The 20,304-nt window shown below is 41.4% G+C and overlaps 1 protein-coding gene and 1 long non-coding RNA gene across 11 annotated transcripts in view; one reads left to right on the top strand and one right to left on the bottom strand.

The window, feature by feature from the left end:
• Positions 1-18,153, top strand: part of ALPK1 (alpha kinase 1) — a 53,309-nt gene extending 35,156 nt beyond the window's left edge. For 8 of the 10 annotated variants that reach the window (XM_065062294.1, XM_065062295.1, XM_005515246.3 and 5 more), the window contains 11 exons: positions 1,933-2,131; positions 4,126-4,185; positions 5,882-5,968; positions 6,669-6,745; positions 8,618-8,713; positions 9,218-9,322; positions 9,779-11,765; positions 12,567-12,720; positions 13,763-13,925; positions 16,642-16,828; positions 17,449-18,153. In XM_065062294.1, the coding sequence (XP_064918366.1) occupies positions 1,933-2,131; positions 4,126-4,185; positions 5,882-5,968; positions 6,669-6,745; positions 8,618-8,713; positions 9,218-9,322; positions 9,779-11,765; positions 12,567-12,720; positions 13,763-13,925; positions 16,642-16,828; positions 17,449-17,645 (3,312 nt within the window). In that variant the 3' untranslated portion in view covers positions 17,646-18,153. The remainder of the gene's footprint in view (positions 1-1,932; positions 2,132-4,125; positions 4,186-5,881; positions 5,969-6,668; positions 6,746-8,617; positions 8,714-9,217; positions 9,323-9,778; positions 11,766-12,566; positions 12,721-13,762; positions 13,926-16,641; positions 16,829-17,448) is intronic. The other 2 variants (XM_065062301.1, XM_065062300.1) reach the window with 1 other exon arrangement.
• LOC110356336 (uncharacterized) lies at positions 10,507-16,085 on the bottom strand. The gene is made up of 2 exons (XR_010472455.1): positions 15,348-16,085; positions 10,507-14,141 (listed from the first exon to the last, which is right to left on the bottom strand). It is a non-coding gene; the product is annotated as an uncharacterized LOC110356336 (long non-coding RNA).
• Positions 18,154-20,304: the final 2,151 nt, after the last annotated feature.

Below are 20,304 nucleotides of genomic sequence, written 5' to 3'. Positions count from 1 at the left end.
GTGTTGCTCTTACTCTGTTGTTAGTAGAGTTACTTGCTGACATGAATGAGATGAGAAACGCATCCTTTTTCTGTGGAGGCTTCGTGTGGTTTAAGATGTTCTCTGTTTTCTGTTTTGGTTTGGTTTGGTTTGTTCCTCCTGTGACTTACCACACCACGAAGCAGAACTTGGCCACAGCCACCTCCCAGATGATTGATTAAAGCCATGCAGTGGAAGGCCAGACTCTCCATAGGCAATGTGAGGCTGATGAGAAATGGCTGGAGACCGTGTAGACCAGACAGGTCAGGGCTGCATTTGGCACCCACGAGGCTCCATAACTGAAGCTGTATTTCAGAAACGATGTGCCTCTCCCCTCCACTGCCTTCTTCATAGTTTGCAGCAATTTTGTAAGAATCTAACTAAGAGATGAGTCTAGAGGCATCATTTTGTACTCTTTATCCTGTCTTCTGTGCTACAGAGAGGTTTTGATACATGGTAGGAAGGGGAAGGCTCGAGGCAGTGTTATTAGTCATTCGTTGTGCTAGCTAAACATGATGGCACCAGGAAAGTGTTCCAGTGAAATGATGGACCAGATGCTGTCCTCCACACACTACATGACAAACCTGTACAAAGAGAAGCACCTCGATGTGTCAGACATGTAGAACACCTCCTTGATCTATCAGCAGGAGTGCTGACCCCTGCCCACCATGGAAAGGGGTCACTTTTTTGGTAGATGTCCCCAGATCTATGTGGACTTCTGCAACCACAATGAGGCTATGTGCCTCCTCATGGCTGCCTCCCTGGCCTCCTGTCCCCTCAACAACGTCCTATCTCAGGAGCTCTGGCTGATTCCTCATGTCAGTGTGATGGCTCAGCCACTGTGGGAATCCAAGATAGTTCATATAGACTTAGAAATCATTAAAGATGACCTCCAAGGGAAAGACATTGGACTCTGGCCTGTTTGTTTGTGGTATACAAAGGAGTGTTTGATCCCCTGGTCTTAATGCTGCATTGATGCTGGTTGCATATATTTAGGGCCTGGTCCCATGGAGAGCTGTATGTCCCCCATGAGTTAGTTACTTGTTTTCTAGGGGACTTCTAAGGAAAAAGAGGAAAAGCAAAGCTGGCACTGAAATGTAGTCCTCCCACTAAAGCTACTGGGAGCACCAGCTAACCAGCAGCAGTGATAGCAGACCCTGTAGACATTTGCATGTTCACGCATATTCCAAGAGCCTTTCTTTTTTCAGAAATGGTTTGAAAAGGCATTTTCTGAGCTGTGTGTGCCTCAGTTTACTTTATACGCACAAGACAGTGGCGATTCCTGTCTCTGTATAGATGGCTTGAGCTCCATCTGGGACAATGGCTATAGTGGCCATTTCCAGTCTTTCCAGACTCACGTCCTCCTTTTAAACTAATTGTTATTACTGCTGTTAATCTGTTGGGCATGACTTAAATTCATTAACAGACCACCAAATTATGTGGCTCCAAATACTAAAAAACAGTTAGAAAGGCCAAAAAAAATCAGGAACGATATCTACAGTTCAAACAAAATTAACAGCTGGAACCTTCCTATCATAAAAATGAATATGTGACCAGAAACAGTCATAATTATAGGTTATAATAAATCTTATCTGATCACTGCCAGAAAGACTTACTCCTTTGTATAAATGCCTAGGAACATAAAGATTATAAGGTGAATAGAAATTTTGAGACAGCCTTTTAATTGCCAGGGAGTATTTTCTTCTTGTGATATTCAGTACTTTACTTGCTATAAAACTGTGTGGCTGCCTTACAGCAAATGGTTAAGGATATTCAATCTGCTTTAAAATGGCAGGTAGGCAGTACCATTAGGCAGAGGATTACTAAAGCTGAATATTTTCTGTAAACAGTTAGCTGAGCCTTTGCGAGGCGAAGTTCTCCAAGGTTGCCCTGTGGCGCTGGTGTTCTTTTCAGGTTTATTTGAAAGCCTCCATCGTGGTCAAGGACTGCGTGACGGCAGCTGCTATTGTGTTCCTGATTGACCGGTTCCTATATTGGATTGATGCCTCCAGCAAACTTCTTCAGATTGCCAAGGGTCTGCACAAGCTGCAGCCCACCACGCCGATCGGCCCTCAGGTGGTCATCCGCCAGGCTCGCCTCTCCGCCAATGCAGGTAATGCCCCTGCGGAGCCCCCGCTCCATTTTCTCAGCTCAGGCCCAATTAGGAGCTACTTGACTTTGAAGAAGATACTTTGTCCCTTACTAGGGATGACATGCTTATGGCCCCGGCGCCATCTTTTCAAACACACAGCCCACTCCCAGCCCCCTCGAGCCCTCCCAGCTCCTCTCACTAGCACAAAGGGGCTGGTATAAAGGGTTTCAGAGCCAAAAGCAGGAGAGAAAATTGTGAAAGGGTGTGGAAAATACTAATTGGAGCTTTTGTTCCTTAACAAATCTTCCCTGCTGGTTTCAAACGGGGATATCTGAATTGCTATACTTCTGACCAAGGGCCTTTAAAAAATAAATTAGAATCACAGCGTTCTCTCTGCACTGTCCCAGCTGCTTTTTTTATTTTTCATTGGGACCACTTGACTATGCAAACAATGCAGCTAACAACCCCTTGAGGATAAACTGATTAAAAAACAAAATCCATCATTCCTATAAAGTAGACAACACCTGAAGCATTTTTGATGTATCTTATGTATCTTCACACTGTCCCACTGTGGAGAAGAAAACAAAATCACACAAACCTGCTCTGAAAAACACAACTGACGAATATTTTATTTGCAGAGAAGAGAGCTATATGTTCCCTGCATATCCGTTTTTATTTATGGCTGTAGACTTCTAATGTTCCCATTGGCATTCTACACCGGCACACTCCGATTGATGGGCTAGTTCAGCCAACACTTGCGCTGCTTCACTGACTGGAGCAGCCTTCTTGAATTCTGATGGACAACTGAGACAAAAGCAAGGTTTGACATGAATAAAGCTGATCAAATTAGACCTTAAGGCATCTCCTGCAGCCCATCAAGCCAGCTCAGGCCATGCAACAAAACCTCTGAGCTGCGTGACAGGTGGCTGAAATGCAGAATCTCCACCGTGTGTTGCACGTTGCATCCTTTCTATGCTGTGGTTTTGGCTATGTATTCTATGCTTAGGGTGGTTCTTAAAAGCTAGGTAGAGAGTGACAGGGAGGCAGCATGGCCTGTGGCTGTTCTTTTTGTGGTGGGACGTCAGGTCAGCTGGCTTTGAGATGCATCTGCAGAGCTTTCTCTCATGGTCAACGCCCCAGTGAGATTAAAATACGTTTCCATTTAGAAAACCTGTGGGACAGAAACAGGCAGCTCTGCTGCTGAGGGAAGCAGGGTAGGCTACTTTCTTCTGCAAGAGAAGGGCAGGATCTGCAACCGGTGGGGTGGCCAGAAGCTCAGTGCCTGCCAGAGTCTTGTTGCCACCTCCCCTGCTCTGAATCCTGCAGCAGCTCAACACATGGGAAGGAGCAGAGTGAGAAATGAGTGCCTGGAGCCATCTGCCTACACCATGGGGCTTGTGTTTTAGCACCTGGATTTACTCTAAAGCCAATGCGTACAGAGGTATCTGTTGTTTGCTCCTTGTGATGGCTTTACCGAAGCTGCAGTGTAGACCATAGATGTCAGACAGAGAAATTCAACAGAAATACCAGAGCCTGACTCTCACGTTTTAAGATTAAGCACTTTTCAGGAAGGTATAGTGTGTTAAGTAAAGCAGATGTACACATAATTTCATCTTACTGTGCAACCGCATATTGCAGAATGTAGCGCCTGTACATTTATGATTATTGACAACAACAAACCTACGTGCAGGTGATACTGGGATGTATCAGGTTAAATATCACACAGCTTCTCTATGAGGTTTTCTGAAGCAAGTGTCTAGCTAGAAACAGTTGTCTCGTCAGCATTTTTTGCAGTATGTTTTGTACCTGTGAAATAGCCTGTGTCAAAGAGGTTCCTGAGCCTGAGGCAGCATCGCAGTGCGTAGTTAATTGCAAAGTTTAGTCCAAGTGTGGACACAATGACGGTGCTGGGAGGAAGAGTACAATTTGAAGAGGCTTTCACTGATGAGTGGTTTTGTTCACTTCATGCCACGTTATACATTCTTATATTAATTTTCTTTTTTTTTTATTATCAGGTAAACTTTTAAAAGCTGAATATATCCTAAGCAGCCTTATTAATGACAATGGAGCAACGGGTACGTGTATATACATGTATCTATATAATATATATCTTTTCCAATTTCCTAGTTCTTATTTTGGTGGGACTTTTTGGTACTCATTTTAACAGTCACACAATCTTCAAATACAGCCAGTCTAACCTCTGTCATGACTCCTTACATCACATTTTTATTTTCTTTACCATTCTTTGCTAAAATGTGGAAACTGTAACTCTGTTTTGAAACTTCCGTAACTCATCCTTGTATATCTTCTCTTAGGTGGAAAAAATATTCTGGATTGACAGCTTTCCTAGTAATTTGTCTGCCCAGAGAATTTTAAAATGTAGACCAATGCCAAGCAATTGACTGATCTAGAAAACAAAGACAACTCCTCCCCCTCAAAAATTCAGTTTGTTAGAGTAATGCTTATCCTCCAAATTCACACTGATCCTATGATCTAAATGAATAATTTCTTCTAGACCTGTAACAGACTGCGGTGCAGTTATTTAGTATCTTTTGGGGTTAAGAAAGAAAGAGAGCAAGTTATGGATGTTACAGCACTTTCTTCTATTGCTGGATAGATGTGCAAAACAGTAAAAATATGAACATTCCTTAATGCATGATGAAGTTTGTAGAAATTACTTTTTTTAACATTTTTTTTCCCCTGTCTGTCAAATGATTATACTGCTGGTTATGTGGTTTGTTTCAGATCTGGAGGGATGTGTAGTTTTTCTAGTGGTAATAAAGCACTAACTTTGACAGACATCCATAATAATTATTTAGTTATGTTTTTGAGACAATATATTTTAGAATTATATATCTGTTATCCATTTTCTTAGCCTTCAGGCTTATTTAATAAATACATTCAGGTTTCTTTACTACCATAAAACTTAGAAAAATATAAGAAGCCTGTTCTGGTTTTTGTTGGTTTATTTTTTGTGTGAAACTGAGATTCTCATGCAAGAAGGGCCCCCACACAAGAGGGCTTTAAACAAAATACCATCTATCACTGTTACAGTAGCAGTGGCTACGCAAAACACTGCATTTCATCTCTCTTGGAATTATGCTTTTCTTTTAAGGTATTTTCCTAATATTCAATGATCATACTTGCTTGTTTAACACTGAGAAGCTGTTATTGAACAGATACTTCATGCTGAGAATTGCAGTGAAATGTTCGTAACACTCAGGAAAGCTTAATTATTTTATTTCTTCTTGGTTTCTGAAATTCAATATAGATTTGATAATGAAAGACTTCATTTGTGTATCTAATCATGCTGTGTTAACATGAAAACTTTTGTTTTAGTCTTCATGAGATACCAATATCTGAAAAGAACATGTTTTGCTAATGATTGAAAGTATTCTGCTCTGCTGTATATACTGATGACAGCAAAGATATGCCATATTCATCCTTTTGACTGATTTTTAGTGTAACTCTGTACGATGCTTCTATACAATGACTTTTTGTTACTTCACAGAAGAGAGGTACCTTTTACTTTTTATGTTGTTTCTATGTTCTGTAGTGCTGTCACTGAAGCTACATGCTCATCTACCTGTCTACGTATATTCCTTAATGCACTGTGGCTTTGTCATCTTTCTGGCTGTAAGTCCTGACTCAAAACAGCTGAATTCAGTGGAGAGAAACCAGGCAATTTACTGGGATTTGGGTTACCCTCAGAGGGTTAAAATGATAGCAGCATTTTTCGTTCTATACTGAGTTTTCCAACTCTTTCTGCAGGTACCTGGCGATATGCTAAGGAAAGCGATAGGGTTCTCGTTCAGTCAGTCTGCTTACAAATCAGAGGACAGATTCTGCAAAAGCTTGGTAAGATGGTTTTGTTTTTCCTGCTCGATGTTTTCCCCTATTTTTTTTTCTTTGCAGTCAAGCTTTCAAATAGTACATTTGTCATATGCCAACATTTTAGCATGTGTAGAACATCTGCCTGATGCCTATAACACAGCCATAGAAGATGAGTTGTACACACATCTGTTTGCAGCAAGGACCTAGAGCCATGTGCCAAGCAAACACACTTTAGAAATAAGCATTATATTATTAATCTTAGCAGCAGTCAAGAAGCATTCTGGAACATTATTCCCTTCTGCCTCTGTGTTTGCTAATGCTCTTCCCAAATTTGCTGTTCCCAGAGGCATGCGGTAGCTTATCAGAGGTACATCCCAGCAATTCCTCTCTCAGGATAAGAAAATCCCTCATTTTCAGCGTGATGTACCTGTGTATTCAGGGCCTGGTACCTGAGGCCAACAGCCTTCATTTTAAGATTTTTGGCATAACCTTTCACCTTCCACGACTGTTGAGCTGAGGTCTTTCATGAGCATAAAATGTCTGTTTATGCACAGCCAAAAACTAAAGGAAACCAATAAATGTTCGGCATTGTCAAAGCAAAAAATGACGTAGTATGGTTTTACACTGTTTTCAGGGCTCCTAACTCAAGAAGGTATAAAATAAATTACTGAAAACCATCTGTAGCAGTAATCTCCTTAGTGACTATTTTTCTGAATTATTTCAGGGATGTGGTATGAAGCAGCAGAGTTGATTTGGGCTTCTGTTGTGGGATATTTCAAACTGCCTCAACCAGATAAAAAGGTAGGATTTCCTTTTCACTCTGGATATCCTTGCCAACCTAATAATCAGTCCAGATTAGCTTTTGTTTACTTCAGAAAAGTCTTTCAGCAATGAAGTTTCAATTATGCACCTCAGACAAGGTTAACATGCAGGACAAATATTCTAGCCCAAGTCGGTATTGCACATTGTTTCCGCATGCATACACGGACTTACAGACACCGTTTTTCCTGCAAGGTAATGGAAGTAATAGTTTTCATTAAGCAGAATCATCTGAAGTGAACCATCACCTAGTATGTCACAGGAGCTTCTGACAGGCTAAAGGAGAAACTAATCCCAGAATGCAGTCATAGATTTTCCTTTTCCTTTCCCTTTTTTTCCTTTCCCTTTTTTTCCTTTCCCTTTTTTTCCTTTCCCTTTTTTTCCTTTCCCTTTTTTTCCTTTCCCTTTTTTTCCTTTCCCTTTTTTTCCTTTCCCTTTTTTTCCTTTCCCTTTTTTTCCTTTCCCTTTTTTTCCTTTCCCTTTTTTTCCTTTCCCTTTTTTTCCTTTCCCTTTTTTTCCTTTTTCTTTCCCTTCTTCCCTTTCCTGACTAAAGATTAAATTTCCAAAAAACCAAGAATGTCTATTGCTGGGGTGTTCACAAGCTGCACTACAGTACCTGTTGTGAGTAATGGGTGTCCCCTGGCACTGCAGCATCTGAACACCTTGCAACAGCTGCTATATCTGTCTTTAATAGCTTTGTGAGGCTTGACCGCACTGATCTTCTCACTGTAGATGAAGGAACAGTCACACCATGTGTCCGTAGCTAAACAGGAATGTGAACCTAAGTCTTGCAAGTCCTAGGGTGATGCTTTAAGAAGTTTTGTAATTGTATCCCAGCATAGGATACACAACAAAAACAGACCTTCATCACCTCTTCTCTGCCATACCTTAAGGCTGAACCTCAATCATAAAACATTTCTATGGGACCAAAGATGTGTAGTGAATTTTGCAGAAAGTGTAGAGATGCTTCCTGACATTCTTAACTATTTAGCTGAGCAGGCCCATAGCTAGCACAAATAATTAAAGTCTTCCAGAGAGAGAGAGACAACTAGCAAGTTCATAGATCTATGTGCTACATTCATGTCTTATTTTTAATTGGTTCTGTAGAACCAATTACAAATTACCAAAAAAACCCCAATTCTAAACTCACAAACTCTTGACTTTTGTCCAGCTCTGTGTATTTCTTTTTCAAACAGTTCAATAACCTAGGGAAGGATGTTTAAAAAGTGTGTTTTCTTAGGCTATGTGTGATGAGCATTTATTACTTCTATCATCTGTCTAGACATCTATACCCTGTATTTTTCAGAAAGACTGGGATCAACTGGCCAGTTCTTAAACATATTTTTTGGCTTCCTATGGTCTTCTCTGAAAAACAATCATAAAACAGATTGAGTCTTTTTTCAGATATGATTAGCCAAGGACTTATTGCAGATTTAGTGACATCACAAGACTACACTTTCATTGTCACAAACACCACCTTGGAAAATGCAATGCTAAGTTTTCCAATGCCATTTAAGTTGAAACCTAGAGCTAGTGGTACTCAGCTGTGGTACTAGCTAGTGGTACTAGCTGTCACTCATGGAAACTCATATGGATCCACCAGGCTGCACTTTCTGCAAGTTGAAATTAATAGAACCCTGCCAAGATGACATTTCTGATTTTCTTAGCAGTGCTTCTCTTTGAATCTTGTTTGGTTGGGGTTTTTTTTTGGTTGTTGTTTGGTTGGTTTTGTGTTTGTTTGTTTTTTCTTATTTGTTTTTCTGGTATGTTATACATAGAACGTACTTTATTGTGAGCAGTAAAATTCAAATACAAGGAGAAAACCAATATTATAATGTTCCATTTCTCTTTCAGGGAATTGCTACTTCTTTGGGTATTATGGCAGACATCTTTGCTTTCATGAATGAGAAGGATTATGTACGTTTTAAAACCAATGCTGAGATTGACCTGGTAAGACTTGGTTTGGTATTTGTGTGTGTAGGTTCTTCAGATGGACTGTATGTCATTGTTCCAAATTCACCCGTGCTTTGTTCTTCCCGAAGTTCCTCTCTTGTGCTGAGAGGGCTGAAGAAAGTCCCATTGAAAAAGTTAATTAGCACCTAGTTGGAAGAATTTCTTGCTTCAGGAAAAAGAAAACATTGAGAATATTTACAGAGTGTATCTGAGTCTGTGTTATATCTAGACTATGTATAGGGTGAAAAAGTGACACATCTGTGGTAAACGTAATCAAAAAGGCTCATGCAGAAATGGACCTGGCTGTTGTTTAAGATATGACATCCTGCTCTATCAGGACTCAAAGGTCTCAGAGACCTCAGGGAATCTACAAAAGACAATAAACGAATCCCAAGCTGCCTTGCTTCAATCTAGCAGGGTTGCTTACCAGGTAGACCAGTCTCTTTTGAAAAGAGACCCTTTAAGATAAGGGTTCCCCTCTCGCTTTTTTTGCTTCACCAGGGCCTTCTCCAAGAGTTCAGTCATCGCTTATTAGCAGCTGCTGAGGCCTGCAAGCTGGCGGCCGCCTACAGCCAGTACACACCACTGTTTGTGCTCACAGCCGTGGTAAGTGTTAGTTCTCATTCTGAAATGTTATTTTTATAAGGGAAGAGTTCAGGCTATTAAATTTGGCTCTAATCCAGCTTTCAATCATTGCATCATAGAAGGGGTTGTGTCTGTGTTGTGGGTATGCTGCTATATGTTACTCTGAACTCCCATCAGAAGCTAAGAAGATAGGCAGAAAGCAGCATCTGTCCACAGAGTAAGGATGGGCTTTCAAACCTATCTAGGAGTCCTGCTTCTCCTATAACTACAGCTATATTTCAGAGGGAAATATAAATTAAAAAATAAGTTTTAAAAAAAAAAGCTTATTTCCTGCAGGAAGCAGAGTAGCAGGGAGTTAGGAGCAGCCATTCACTTCAAACTGTATAAGGGAAAGAAACGTATTTTTTCCTGCCTTTATTTATCTCTGACAGAGGTCCGAGTTTTTAATTCCTTGATTCCTCTTTTGTCCCCTCCCAGAACATCCGTGGGGTGTGTTTGCTATCCTATAGTCATTCCAAGGACTGTCCTCCAGAAAGAAGAAAGTTCTACTTGTCTGAAGCCAAAGAATCCTTTGAGATTGGCCTTCTCACCAAGAATGATAACAGTTCTGTCACCAGCAAGCAGGAGCTCCATAGTTTTATTAAAGCTGCTTTCTGCCTCACAACCGTGCATCGATGGCTCTATGGGGAGAGTGAGAAACTCCATGAAGTGGGTCAACTATGTAGAGAAGCCTTGGGGAAGCTGCATATGTACAGCACTTCGTGTACAGAAGAGGAAGAGAAAGGAATGCTTGCCAAAGAGATCATGGCTCTGATAACATCTGTTAAGAAGCGCCTGCAAGTGGAAAACTTCCCTAATTCTGATGCCAGGTCTTACATTCCAGACAGTTATAAGAGCACAGTAGAAAAATCAATCCTGCAAGGGGAAGCCAGCTTTGAGAAAATCCTGGCCAAGCATTCTCAGCATCATCTGTCAGTGTGTGAAGTGTTTGAAAACACTTGCAGGGTTCATAAAACCACACTGGGAGAAAACCAAGTGGGAGCTTGTATCACAACCTTAAAAACAGAAACCAAAAACATAGACACTGTGTATAACACTGAAGAAACAGTGAACCAGAGGAAAGGTCCTGCCAAAATGCTTAATTCACCAACAGCAGGAAGTAACTTGAAGAGACTCAGTGGCCAAACAAGAAATAAACACATTGGTTCTGATGTGTTGAAAAATTCCTTTAATGAAGAGACTGAACCACTAGAAATAGGAACAAATGATGAAAACAGTTTCAGCAGGTGGCAAAACAGGAGTCAAATGACTACTTCACAGAATTCTTGGTGCAAGCTGTCAAAATCAAGTTACTCCTCCAGCTGGGAGGAACTGGACTATAATAGCAGCAAAGGGTCTCAGCAGGAAAAGGCCTCAGCGGAGGAGCAGTGTTGCACAACGGAATCTGATGAAAATGGTCAAGCTGCATACTTGCGTTCATTGCCTCGCAGAGCCTGCCATGCTTGTCCTCCAGAGCCTTCAAATAGCAATTTGGGATCTCCTCCACCTTCCCAAGAGGTAGATACACCCCTAGCTGGGAGGCTGGTGGAGAAGGCTTCTCTCGGTGGAGAAAAGCTGCGTGAGAGAAGACACCATGGAAGGAGCTCTTCAGAAAAGAAAGCTGGGAAGGTGGATAACACAGACATAGATAATAACGCCGTTCCATCCCTCTCCACGTCTTGGTCTGTTCCTACCAAGTCGGAGGAGGAGAAGAAGGAGAAAGAGGAGGAGTCCGGCTCGTCCTGGGCGGAGCTGGAGGCGGTGGCCGGAGCCCCGCCCGTGGGCCCGGGCTGCAGCACCCTGGACAGCGGCAGGGAGGGCGGTGCTGCTGCAGTGCTGTCGAGGAGCATCTTTCCAAAAACGGCCAGTGACTCCTCTGTGTGTGAGTGGCTGAGGAAATCTGCCGTGGTGGGAAACATAACAGTCAAAGTGCCCCACGTAGATCCTCAAGCAGAAACAAGAGATGAAGATGACACTGAATATGATTTTGTCAGAATTGGAGACTTAGTAAACAATTATCCTGCGGCATCAGTTCCAGAGCGTCAGCCAACTCCCAGTGCACGAACAGCTTTGTCCTTGAGGGGAAAGATATCCATAACCAAGCACTTTGAATGTGCCACTACTGAGGAAAATGAAGAAAAGTCTCAGGACGTGGTGAGCAGCAAGAGACAGTCCAGTTCATCTCTGAGTTCATGGTACAAACCAGCACAGATGCCCAAGAATTCCCCTGAAGGTGCATTTCTGAACACAAGGGGAAATGGTTTTCTCTTCACACCTGGGAGAACAAAGGAAGAAGTCCTTGATGCTCGATTTCTGAGGGACGATGATTACATGCAGCTTCTGGCAGGGGTAGAACATAATTGGCTTGTCCAGAGACTGATGCCTACTGGAATTTTTAAGCCTAATCAGCTTCATAAAGCATACTGTAAGTTTCCATACAGCAGTGGGCATTTTCACACAACAACAGGTGCTCCTACAGAGAACAGTCTTGACTGAGGCTTTCTAGCAATGTTTTAGTCATCATTTATTAGGACTTCATTTCTGTTGGTTTATGAGTTTCTGTACAAGAATTTTAGTTATAGCATACTAGTAACTAACTAACTACATACTAGTAGCATCTAGTAATAGCATAGTTCCCTTGAAACATTTTCTTCTATTCATTCTTTCCCCTTTGCACATCAGTCCCAGCCTCATGGAAATGGGCTCCTTCATGCCCACTCAGTCCCTCCTGCTTCAGTCCCTTCATACTAGAGGTAACTCAGGCTGCTTGAACTCCCTTGTGCCAGTTCATCAAGTTCTTTCTGCACCATTACTTGAGTCTCTGGTTTTGTTGCCCATTTAGATTCCACATTTCATCCCCGAAAACCACATGTGAGATAATTATTATTAAATTAATCATAAATAATGGCCCTATTTATTTACCATACCTTAATATACAGACACTTGATCAATATACTAAGAAATACAGAAGCTAGGAGCAGCACCGCTATAGGATGCCTCATTGAACTCAGTAAGTACAACCCACTTAGGGCTCATCCCATCTTGCATGTCTCAAGCCCCACTTTTTGTCATTGATGTAGAATATCCAATTCTGCATCTAGATATCTCTTACTGTATATTTTATAGACCAATACTTTGCTTTCAGAGGAGGCTGCATATCCTCAGCACAGGCTTAGAGCTGTCCTGTGGAACTATCTCTTATACCTATGGTGTTTTCTTTTTGTAGCAGCTCTTCTTTTAAAGTACTCAAAGAAATCGGGCCTGTGGACAGGCCAAGAAACAGCTGTATTCATTGGAGACTACCTGAACGTGGCAAAGGAAGGCAAACAGAGAAGTGCATTTTGGATACACTTCCTGCACCAAGAAGAAAGCCTGGGAAGGTATTGACCAAACCAATTTCTGAAACAAAATGTTTATTAATGCTACTTCTATGTAAATATGAATGGAAACTGTCTGGTAAGGTTTGCCTTATACCTATGATTCAACTAGTCCAGTGCCTTGTTGGACAGTAGCTTTTAGCAAGTACAGAAGATAGTACAAGTTTTTACTTGGACAGCTACAGAAATCATAGTTACAGTGGGAGAAGATTGATGCTTTTCTATTCTGTTTCAACCTAGTTTACGTTTGGTTAGATTTCGAGTGGTTTCCTGTAGCAAGAATGTTTTATGGCTTTCCCAAATCTCTTGGGCACTTTGGCAATCTCTACTATGCTAATTCTTCCCATCACCCCATGTAAGTCTCTACTGTTGAATTTCTGGGAAGAAAAATCTACTTCACTGTTGTTTTCTAACTGCCACGTTAGTGCCTCTTTTCTCATGACAGCTCTTAGGCCTCACTTCGCTTTTGTCTGTGCTGGGATAATCTCATGAGATCTTAAATGTTTCTTCCGTTTAACTTGACCTCTAGCATTGCATTAGAGAATTAGTAATATAGCTATATCTACATATACACATAGCAAGATATACAGATATATATATGTAAATATCTCAACACCTATAGGCAAAAAGGTGTTTAAGTTGCTTTTCTTTAATTTTAGCTGTGGGTTTATGCAATGGATGCATCTTCTCTGAAAGCAGGATTAAAATCAACTATTTGCTTGATAAAGGCCTGTGCACCAGAAGAGCTCTGATAACTGCTAGTTGCAGGTTTTGCATTGTTACTAGAAGCAGCTTAAGAATTCTTATGGGTTAAGAATAGTATTTTAAGTATCTCTAAATAGGATCTCCATACAAAGTCAAGAAGAGCTGACTTTAAACACCCCCATCATAGGATTTGATTGATCAGTACAATATTTTATGTCTCTAAGAGCTATAAAAGAAAAAAAAACACTGCCATTTTAAACATACCACCAACAGCTGACTTTGCTTCTGAAAAGCTGAGCTCTGCTTTGTAGTGATGTTTCTGTATCACTGTGTTGTTTAGGTATGTCGGGAAAGAATATAAACAAGAAAAGGGGCTTCTTCATCATTTCAGTGATGTGGAACGGCAAATGACTGCCCAGGACTATGTGACAGAATTCAACAAAAGACTGTATGAGCAAAAGGTCCCTACCCAAATCTTTTATATCCCATCTGCAGTACTCCTGGTAAGAACTAACTTCTAAACAATACAAATGAATTGATGGGAAGAGGGTCTTAAGTAAATTTTGTTTTTTAAAATATTAGGAGTTAGACCACCTCTAGATGACACACTATAATTCATGTGATCTTACCTGGTAGGTGTATTCGCTTATTTCAGGACAAGAAAAACCTACAGTAGAGCTATGAGTTCATGGGTAAACTGGCAGAAAAGATGCTGTGTCCTGTTAGAAGCCAGAAATTCACTTGTCAGTGAAGCCCAGGAATCACCCAGCCTTTTATATCATTCTAATAGTACATGAACATCTATTTTCAGGGGTAGTTATGAAATGTGAACAACAAAGTGACCCCTTCTGAGCACCACAAAAACATCTGAACTTCACTAGAACCCAGTAAGTGAGGTTCTTGCAGACAAGTTAATTTGCTGCAGGACAACTTTGAGGCCTTACCTGCATGCTAAATTTCAGAAACACAGGACTGGAAAGGACCTCTCTGTGACTGATTTGGTCTAGTGCCCTGATATCACAGGCAACAACACTGCATAATCCCTTTTTACACTCATTAAGACAGATCTTAAAAGTGGCCGTGTTGTGGTTTGTATTTTAACCACCATTGTTTCCAATAAGAAATCTGCTAAAAACTGCTAAAATCTGCCTAAAACTGCTCTCCTGATGACTGGAACCTTTTGGTATTTTCTGACCTAAAATAAAGCAGTTTACGCTTCTAATTTTTCTCACTACTTCTCTGAGGCCTAGATTTAAGAAATGAGCAGCAATATTACCCCTTCATAACCTCTGGTCTCTCAGCTAGGGAAGCTGAGCTTGGTTTAGTGTCACCTCAAGATACAGGTCTGTCTTTCCTTATTCATTCCTGAAGCCCTGAGCCTGTTCTACTTTGAATTCCTATTTCTTAAATATTGATGATCAGAATTGTACAGTGTTCTCCAGAGACCACTCTGCCTTTTGCAGTGGCAACAGAAATCCTTACCCTTAGTGAGATCTGCATTTTTCATGGCCTTATCACATTGGCAGCTCAGTTGTCCTTCAAATGGCTATCACAAAAAAAAACCCTCTTTTCCTAAAGAACAGCCCCTTAGCATAGTTCTTATAAGGAGTGGAATAGGTCACCAAATTAAGAAGTGGCCCACCTCAGTGGACAGAGGGATGGGACTTGCCTGGGCAGAAGTGCCCTACCTCTCTGAGACACCATTCCCTGGCAGTTGCTCCATCCCATGCCAAACACACGTCTGTGAAGAGTGCTCCACTGACACGGACACCTTTAAAGCACAGTTCAATTAACTTGTTGACACAGCCTCACCACTGATACAGTGCCCTACATTCGGCTCCTTTCCAGCTTGCCCCTGGCAACACAACTGGTATCTCTTCACCACATCTCTGCATGGGATGTACTCTGTCACAAGAAGGAAATACCTGTGCACTCCATGCAGCTGAGTATACGCGAAGAAAGGCTAGTGGAATCGGCAGGGCTGTGAGCTTCAGCAGGGCCACAGATCCATCATTTCTGTCCCTCCATCCCAATGGTCCAACCTCAGAGATGGCCTGCTGAAAGACACACAAACCAAGCGGCTGAGAGCTGGTGGGATGTGGAGCGTTATCTGAGAGAGCCTGGGAGGGAGAGACAGCAGTCACGAGAATTACTTTCTCTTGAGCGGGGTGAAAAAACAAGGAACCAGAAGCTAGACATTTCAAGAGAAAAAGCACTTTGTGGTTAGTCTATTTAAACAACAAAAAACAGCTGCTAAAATACCTACAACTCAACTAAAGCAGCACGCACTTTTGATCATGGGAGATGCTTGCTTTGTTCGCTCACTTCCAAACACGTGGAGGCTGGAAAGGCTGCATTAGACATGCCCTCAAGGCTTAATGCATGGATCATAGTGGTCTTACGTGTTTCAGGTAGCAGCTCTTTCTTCTGCTCTCTTTCCTCTATGAGATGGTTACGAGGGCAGCATTCAAAGCCACAAGGCAGACAGCCCTGCAGTGCCAACCTTATCATGACAGGCAGGAGCTGCATCTGTCATAGAGGTTAAAGCTCAGCAGGAAAGTAAAGGGTGTCTTCTATATTCTTACACTCAACTTTCTATTTGACTTGTGTGTCAAATCCAGAGAGCTACCCTCCATAGTACAGAGTTGCATTCAATGTTTCATTATGAGTACATATATGATAGCATGCTATGCATATTACTATTTCTGTTAGCCATTCTAACACTACATCTGGCTCTATGCCACTTGCTAATAAGGCCTAATGAGAGCCTGGCATCAGTATCTCCAAGTCTCTGAACACAGAAGTGACTAAAAAAATGCCAAAATATTCCATCGAGTATTTACACACTGCAGAAAGACTGGGTTCAGGTTTAGCCAAATCTTTTTCAACTTTCTAGCTTATTCTTTAGACATAGTCTCCTGAAATAAGTTTCCTTTTTCTAGATAAACTACACATTTCTAGAATTCGTTGCTTACAGAGTTTGGCTTGTCAGGCTGACTTCGTGTTGGATCTTGTACAACCTTTTGTTTTAGTTAAATGTGAGCTCCTTATTTAAACAGCCTGTGTCTTGAGTCAGCAGAAGGTTAATATGGAAACTTTCTATTGATCTTATAGATGGAAAGCTCTAGGAGGAAAAAGTGAGACTTCAGTTAGAAGAGCTTTAGCATCCTTGTTTTCACATCTCTGCTTGCATTACTGTCTTTAAAACTCTCTTTTCAGATACTGGAAAACAGAACTATAAAAGGATGTGTGAGTGTGGAGCCCTACATCCTTGGGGAATTTGTGAAGCTGTCCAATAACACAAAGGTAGTAAAGAATGAGTACAAAGCCACAGAGTATGGTCTGGCCTACGGCCATTTCTCCTATGAGTTCTCCAATGGAACAGACGTTGTTGTTGATCTGCAAGGTTTGTATTACAGCGATCTTCATTTATTGCATATTCTCTCAAGTTACAGAATGTGCTATGTAAAGGACATACTGTCTCTAAATGATGTAAAGCGAGGGAGGTATGTGCAGGTATGTTTTTGACTTGAGCAGTGCTCTTGCTTACCACTGCATCACAGCAAGAGCACATAAGCCACACTCCCAGGTGTGCCACAGCTTCATGCCATGGAGTGATCTGCATCCAATTAGACTAAAGCCAGTCTGCAAGGATGTGTCCTGTAGAACCATCTAAAACAGAACCACTGAAAGAAGCAGCGAGTTTTGTCACACTTCCTCCTTCCTAAAATTGGCAAACCTAAAAAAGGGCCCCCTCTTCAGCTAAAGGAGAATTGACCTCTTTGATTGAGAGTCAAGGATAAAACCTTTCAGACTCAGCCTTTAGCTCACAGGTATCTTTGGGATATTAATTTCATTAAATATTCGTTTTGTACCTCTTAGGGTTCTGCTTTTGCTGACATAGGTGCAAACTGGGAATTACTGAAGTGACATTAACAGACACGGGCTGTGCCAAACAGACAGTCCTAAGTACGATAATATAAATGCTGTGATGTTTGATACCAGGATGCGTTCTTTCTTCCACAGGCTGGGTGACAGGTAATGGGAAAGGCCTCATCTACCTCACAGACCCCCAGATTCATTCTCTTAATAGCAAAGATGTTTCACGCTCCAACTTTGGGAAGAAAGGAATTTATTACTTCTTCAATGATCAACATGTGGAGTGCAATGAAATCTGTCGCTGCCTTTCTTTAACAAGACCCTCAATAGAGCTGCCAATGTAGACTCACACAAGACAGTCAAACAAGAAATTACGCATAAGCTGGACAGTATTTTATCCTACACACACTTAGCAACATACTGTCTTTGTGAGAACAGAGCCACTGTGATGATACCCGTGTGAGTTGGGCCAGTCCTTACCTGCATGAGTTTGGCAAGTTCTGGTCTTTGTATCCAGGCTGGTAATACCACATTACCATCTTCTGTACCATCGGAACATCGTGTTGTTATAACCCTCTGTAAAAATTAACAGAAGAGCATAGGAAGAGTAAGAAAACAGCCTCAAAAATTCAGCTCAAGCTGTACTACAAGTCTGTATAGACTTCTAATCCATCAGCAGAGTCAGTAAAGGCAATGTGTACCATCTGCTCTTTGAAATGAGATGGAATGAGACAGAAGCAGATAGTTGTGTTTCAACCAGCTGTAAAATTCTCCAAAACTTGTATTAATGCTTCAGGGAACAAATGATAATGTTCTGGTTTGCTCAAAAAAATAAAAAAGTTTCTTTCAGAAGTGTATGTGTATATGTGACCATATAACATCTAAACAAATGGAAATATGGTTTTAACTGTTAACAGCCAAGAAAACTGAGTTGTTCTGCAAGGAAAAGATCTTTTACTTGAACCAAGAGATGCTTTACATAAATAATTTAGGACTGCTACATTTAACAAACTCTGAGAAGACTTTCCCAAGATTAGTTCCCACTTAGGCCAGCTCATCTCTTTTGCCTGTAATGAAACTGTGAATGCCACAGATTTGGTGACCAGTTCTATAACTAATTCCCACAAGTAATCTCACTGGACGTGAACGTAGCCACTTGTACAAAGGAACAGTTCTGGGGGCAGTCCAGCATCTGATAAGCACAAGGACTGATACAGAATAAGCAGCCTCAGTGCCAGTTTTCATTCTATCCGGACAGGCAAAGCACTTCTCCCTTCAAGGCTCTGTAATCCAGGGTCACAAAGTTGTGAGATAGAAGGTGTTCAGGAAAGAGAGGCACCTTTCTTGACTGAGTCCCCAGCAAGGGGACTTGCAATTTGCTTCCAGTAGCAAGGAAGACGTGTCTGTTGGGTTGTGCCTCAGTGCTGGTTGAGGCACTGCCTGCAGAACTTCCAGTCTCATGCTTTTCTGGCATAACGCAGAAAACACATTTATGAAAGTAAAACAGATGTCCGATAATATTTAAGTGATATATTTACACACTGTCCCTACCAACAATCCACTCCATCTCCCCTCCATCCTTACAGCCAAAGACTAAGTTCATACCTACATGATGCCTGTGCTGAGACCACACTTTACTATCACATATACAAACAGCTGCAACTTACTTAGTCCTTTAACTCCAACATTTCAGCAGTATTTTTGCTATTATTTGTGGTTGTCATAGAGCATACTCAGAGCCCAATTTTTAACACCAGGGCTGAGCAGCCTGTGTCATGTATGCCAACCACACACTTCTGTAGTGTGGGCTTGGGCTAGGGGCAGCTGCAGCTTTTTACTTCTTATGAAACAATCTTTTGTTTGCTTTTGTTGTTGTTGTTATTCTGTTGTCTTATGATTTTTGTGTTTTTTTTGTTTTTTTTTTTTTTTTAAATAAATCTTGTACTTCATGCATGTGACCTCCTTATACTCCAGCCACCACGTGGAGAACTGGAAGGTATGAAATGTAGAGCTAGGCTGGTCTTATCCCATTGAGAACACATTTTTTCCTCCACACAGGCTGGTTAGCTGGAAAGAGTCAAATTTTCTGGCATGGCCAGATAATATGTACATGTACCATAGAGAAAAGAGCCATAAAAAAAGAGGGCATGGGAGCTCCTCACACAAAGTGCTGCACCGACTCAATGCTGAATTAAGCCAACCAGAGTGTCTAGTTGAACTAAAAAAAAATCAAAAGCTATTGGCAATATTACCCAAATTCAGATTCTGATGAAAGAAGCACTTTCAAATCAAATATGCTCACTATTGCACTCTAGTCCTAAAAAATTCAACTGTCCATTTTATGCCTACTGTGGTCAGACTTTTAATGGTTTACCTGGCCAGGATGGATGGGCTTCAACCTTAATTTCCCATGGGAACCTTCATGGGTTTACAGGAGGCTGCTTGTTTCAGCCTCTGTTAGGGATGCATTTCGTATTTTGATTTAAAGCAGAGAGCGTATATTTGCATATACATGCGGCAGCTGAATTTCTGTTCTACGGGAGAAGGCAAGTGATCTGTCCCAGTTTAACCTGAGCTCGGAATTCAAACCCGTGATAGCCGCTCGCTCACTCCCTGCCCCCTACCTACAAGTAGGGGAGAGAATCGAAAGGGAAGGGAGAAACTCCTGGATTGAGATAAACGCAGTTTAATAAAATAACAATACTAATATATTAATACCGCTACTACTAGTAACATATATAAAATGGAAAATAGAATATAAAATAAAAGATACTCAATGCCATTCCTCACAAACTCTGTCCACACTGAGCAGCCAGTCCCAGGAAGAGAGAACGAGCACCCTGGTCCCGAACAGCCGATCCCAGGGGAAGAAGGAAAAGGCAGAAACATCCAGAGGCCTCCGCAAGGATGGCAACAAGGCCCAACTAAAAGAACTCCTGAATGGAATTCCACTGAAACAGAGCAGAACTGGGATAGGTCTCTATCCTGGTCTCTGTCTCTCTA

This window comes from Columba livia, chromosome 4, assembly GCF_036013475.1.
Source record: "Columba livia isolate bColLiv1 breed racing homer chromosome 4, bColLiv1.pat.W.v2, whole genome shotgun sequence".
NCBI lineage: Eukaryota > Metazoa > Chordata > Aves > Columbiformes > Columbidae > Columba > Columba livia.
This window is presented reverse-complemented; position numbering and strand designations above follow the sequence as displayed.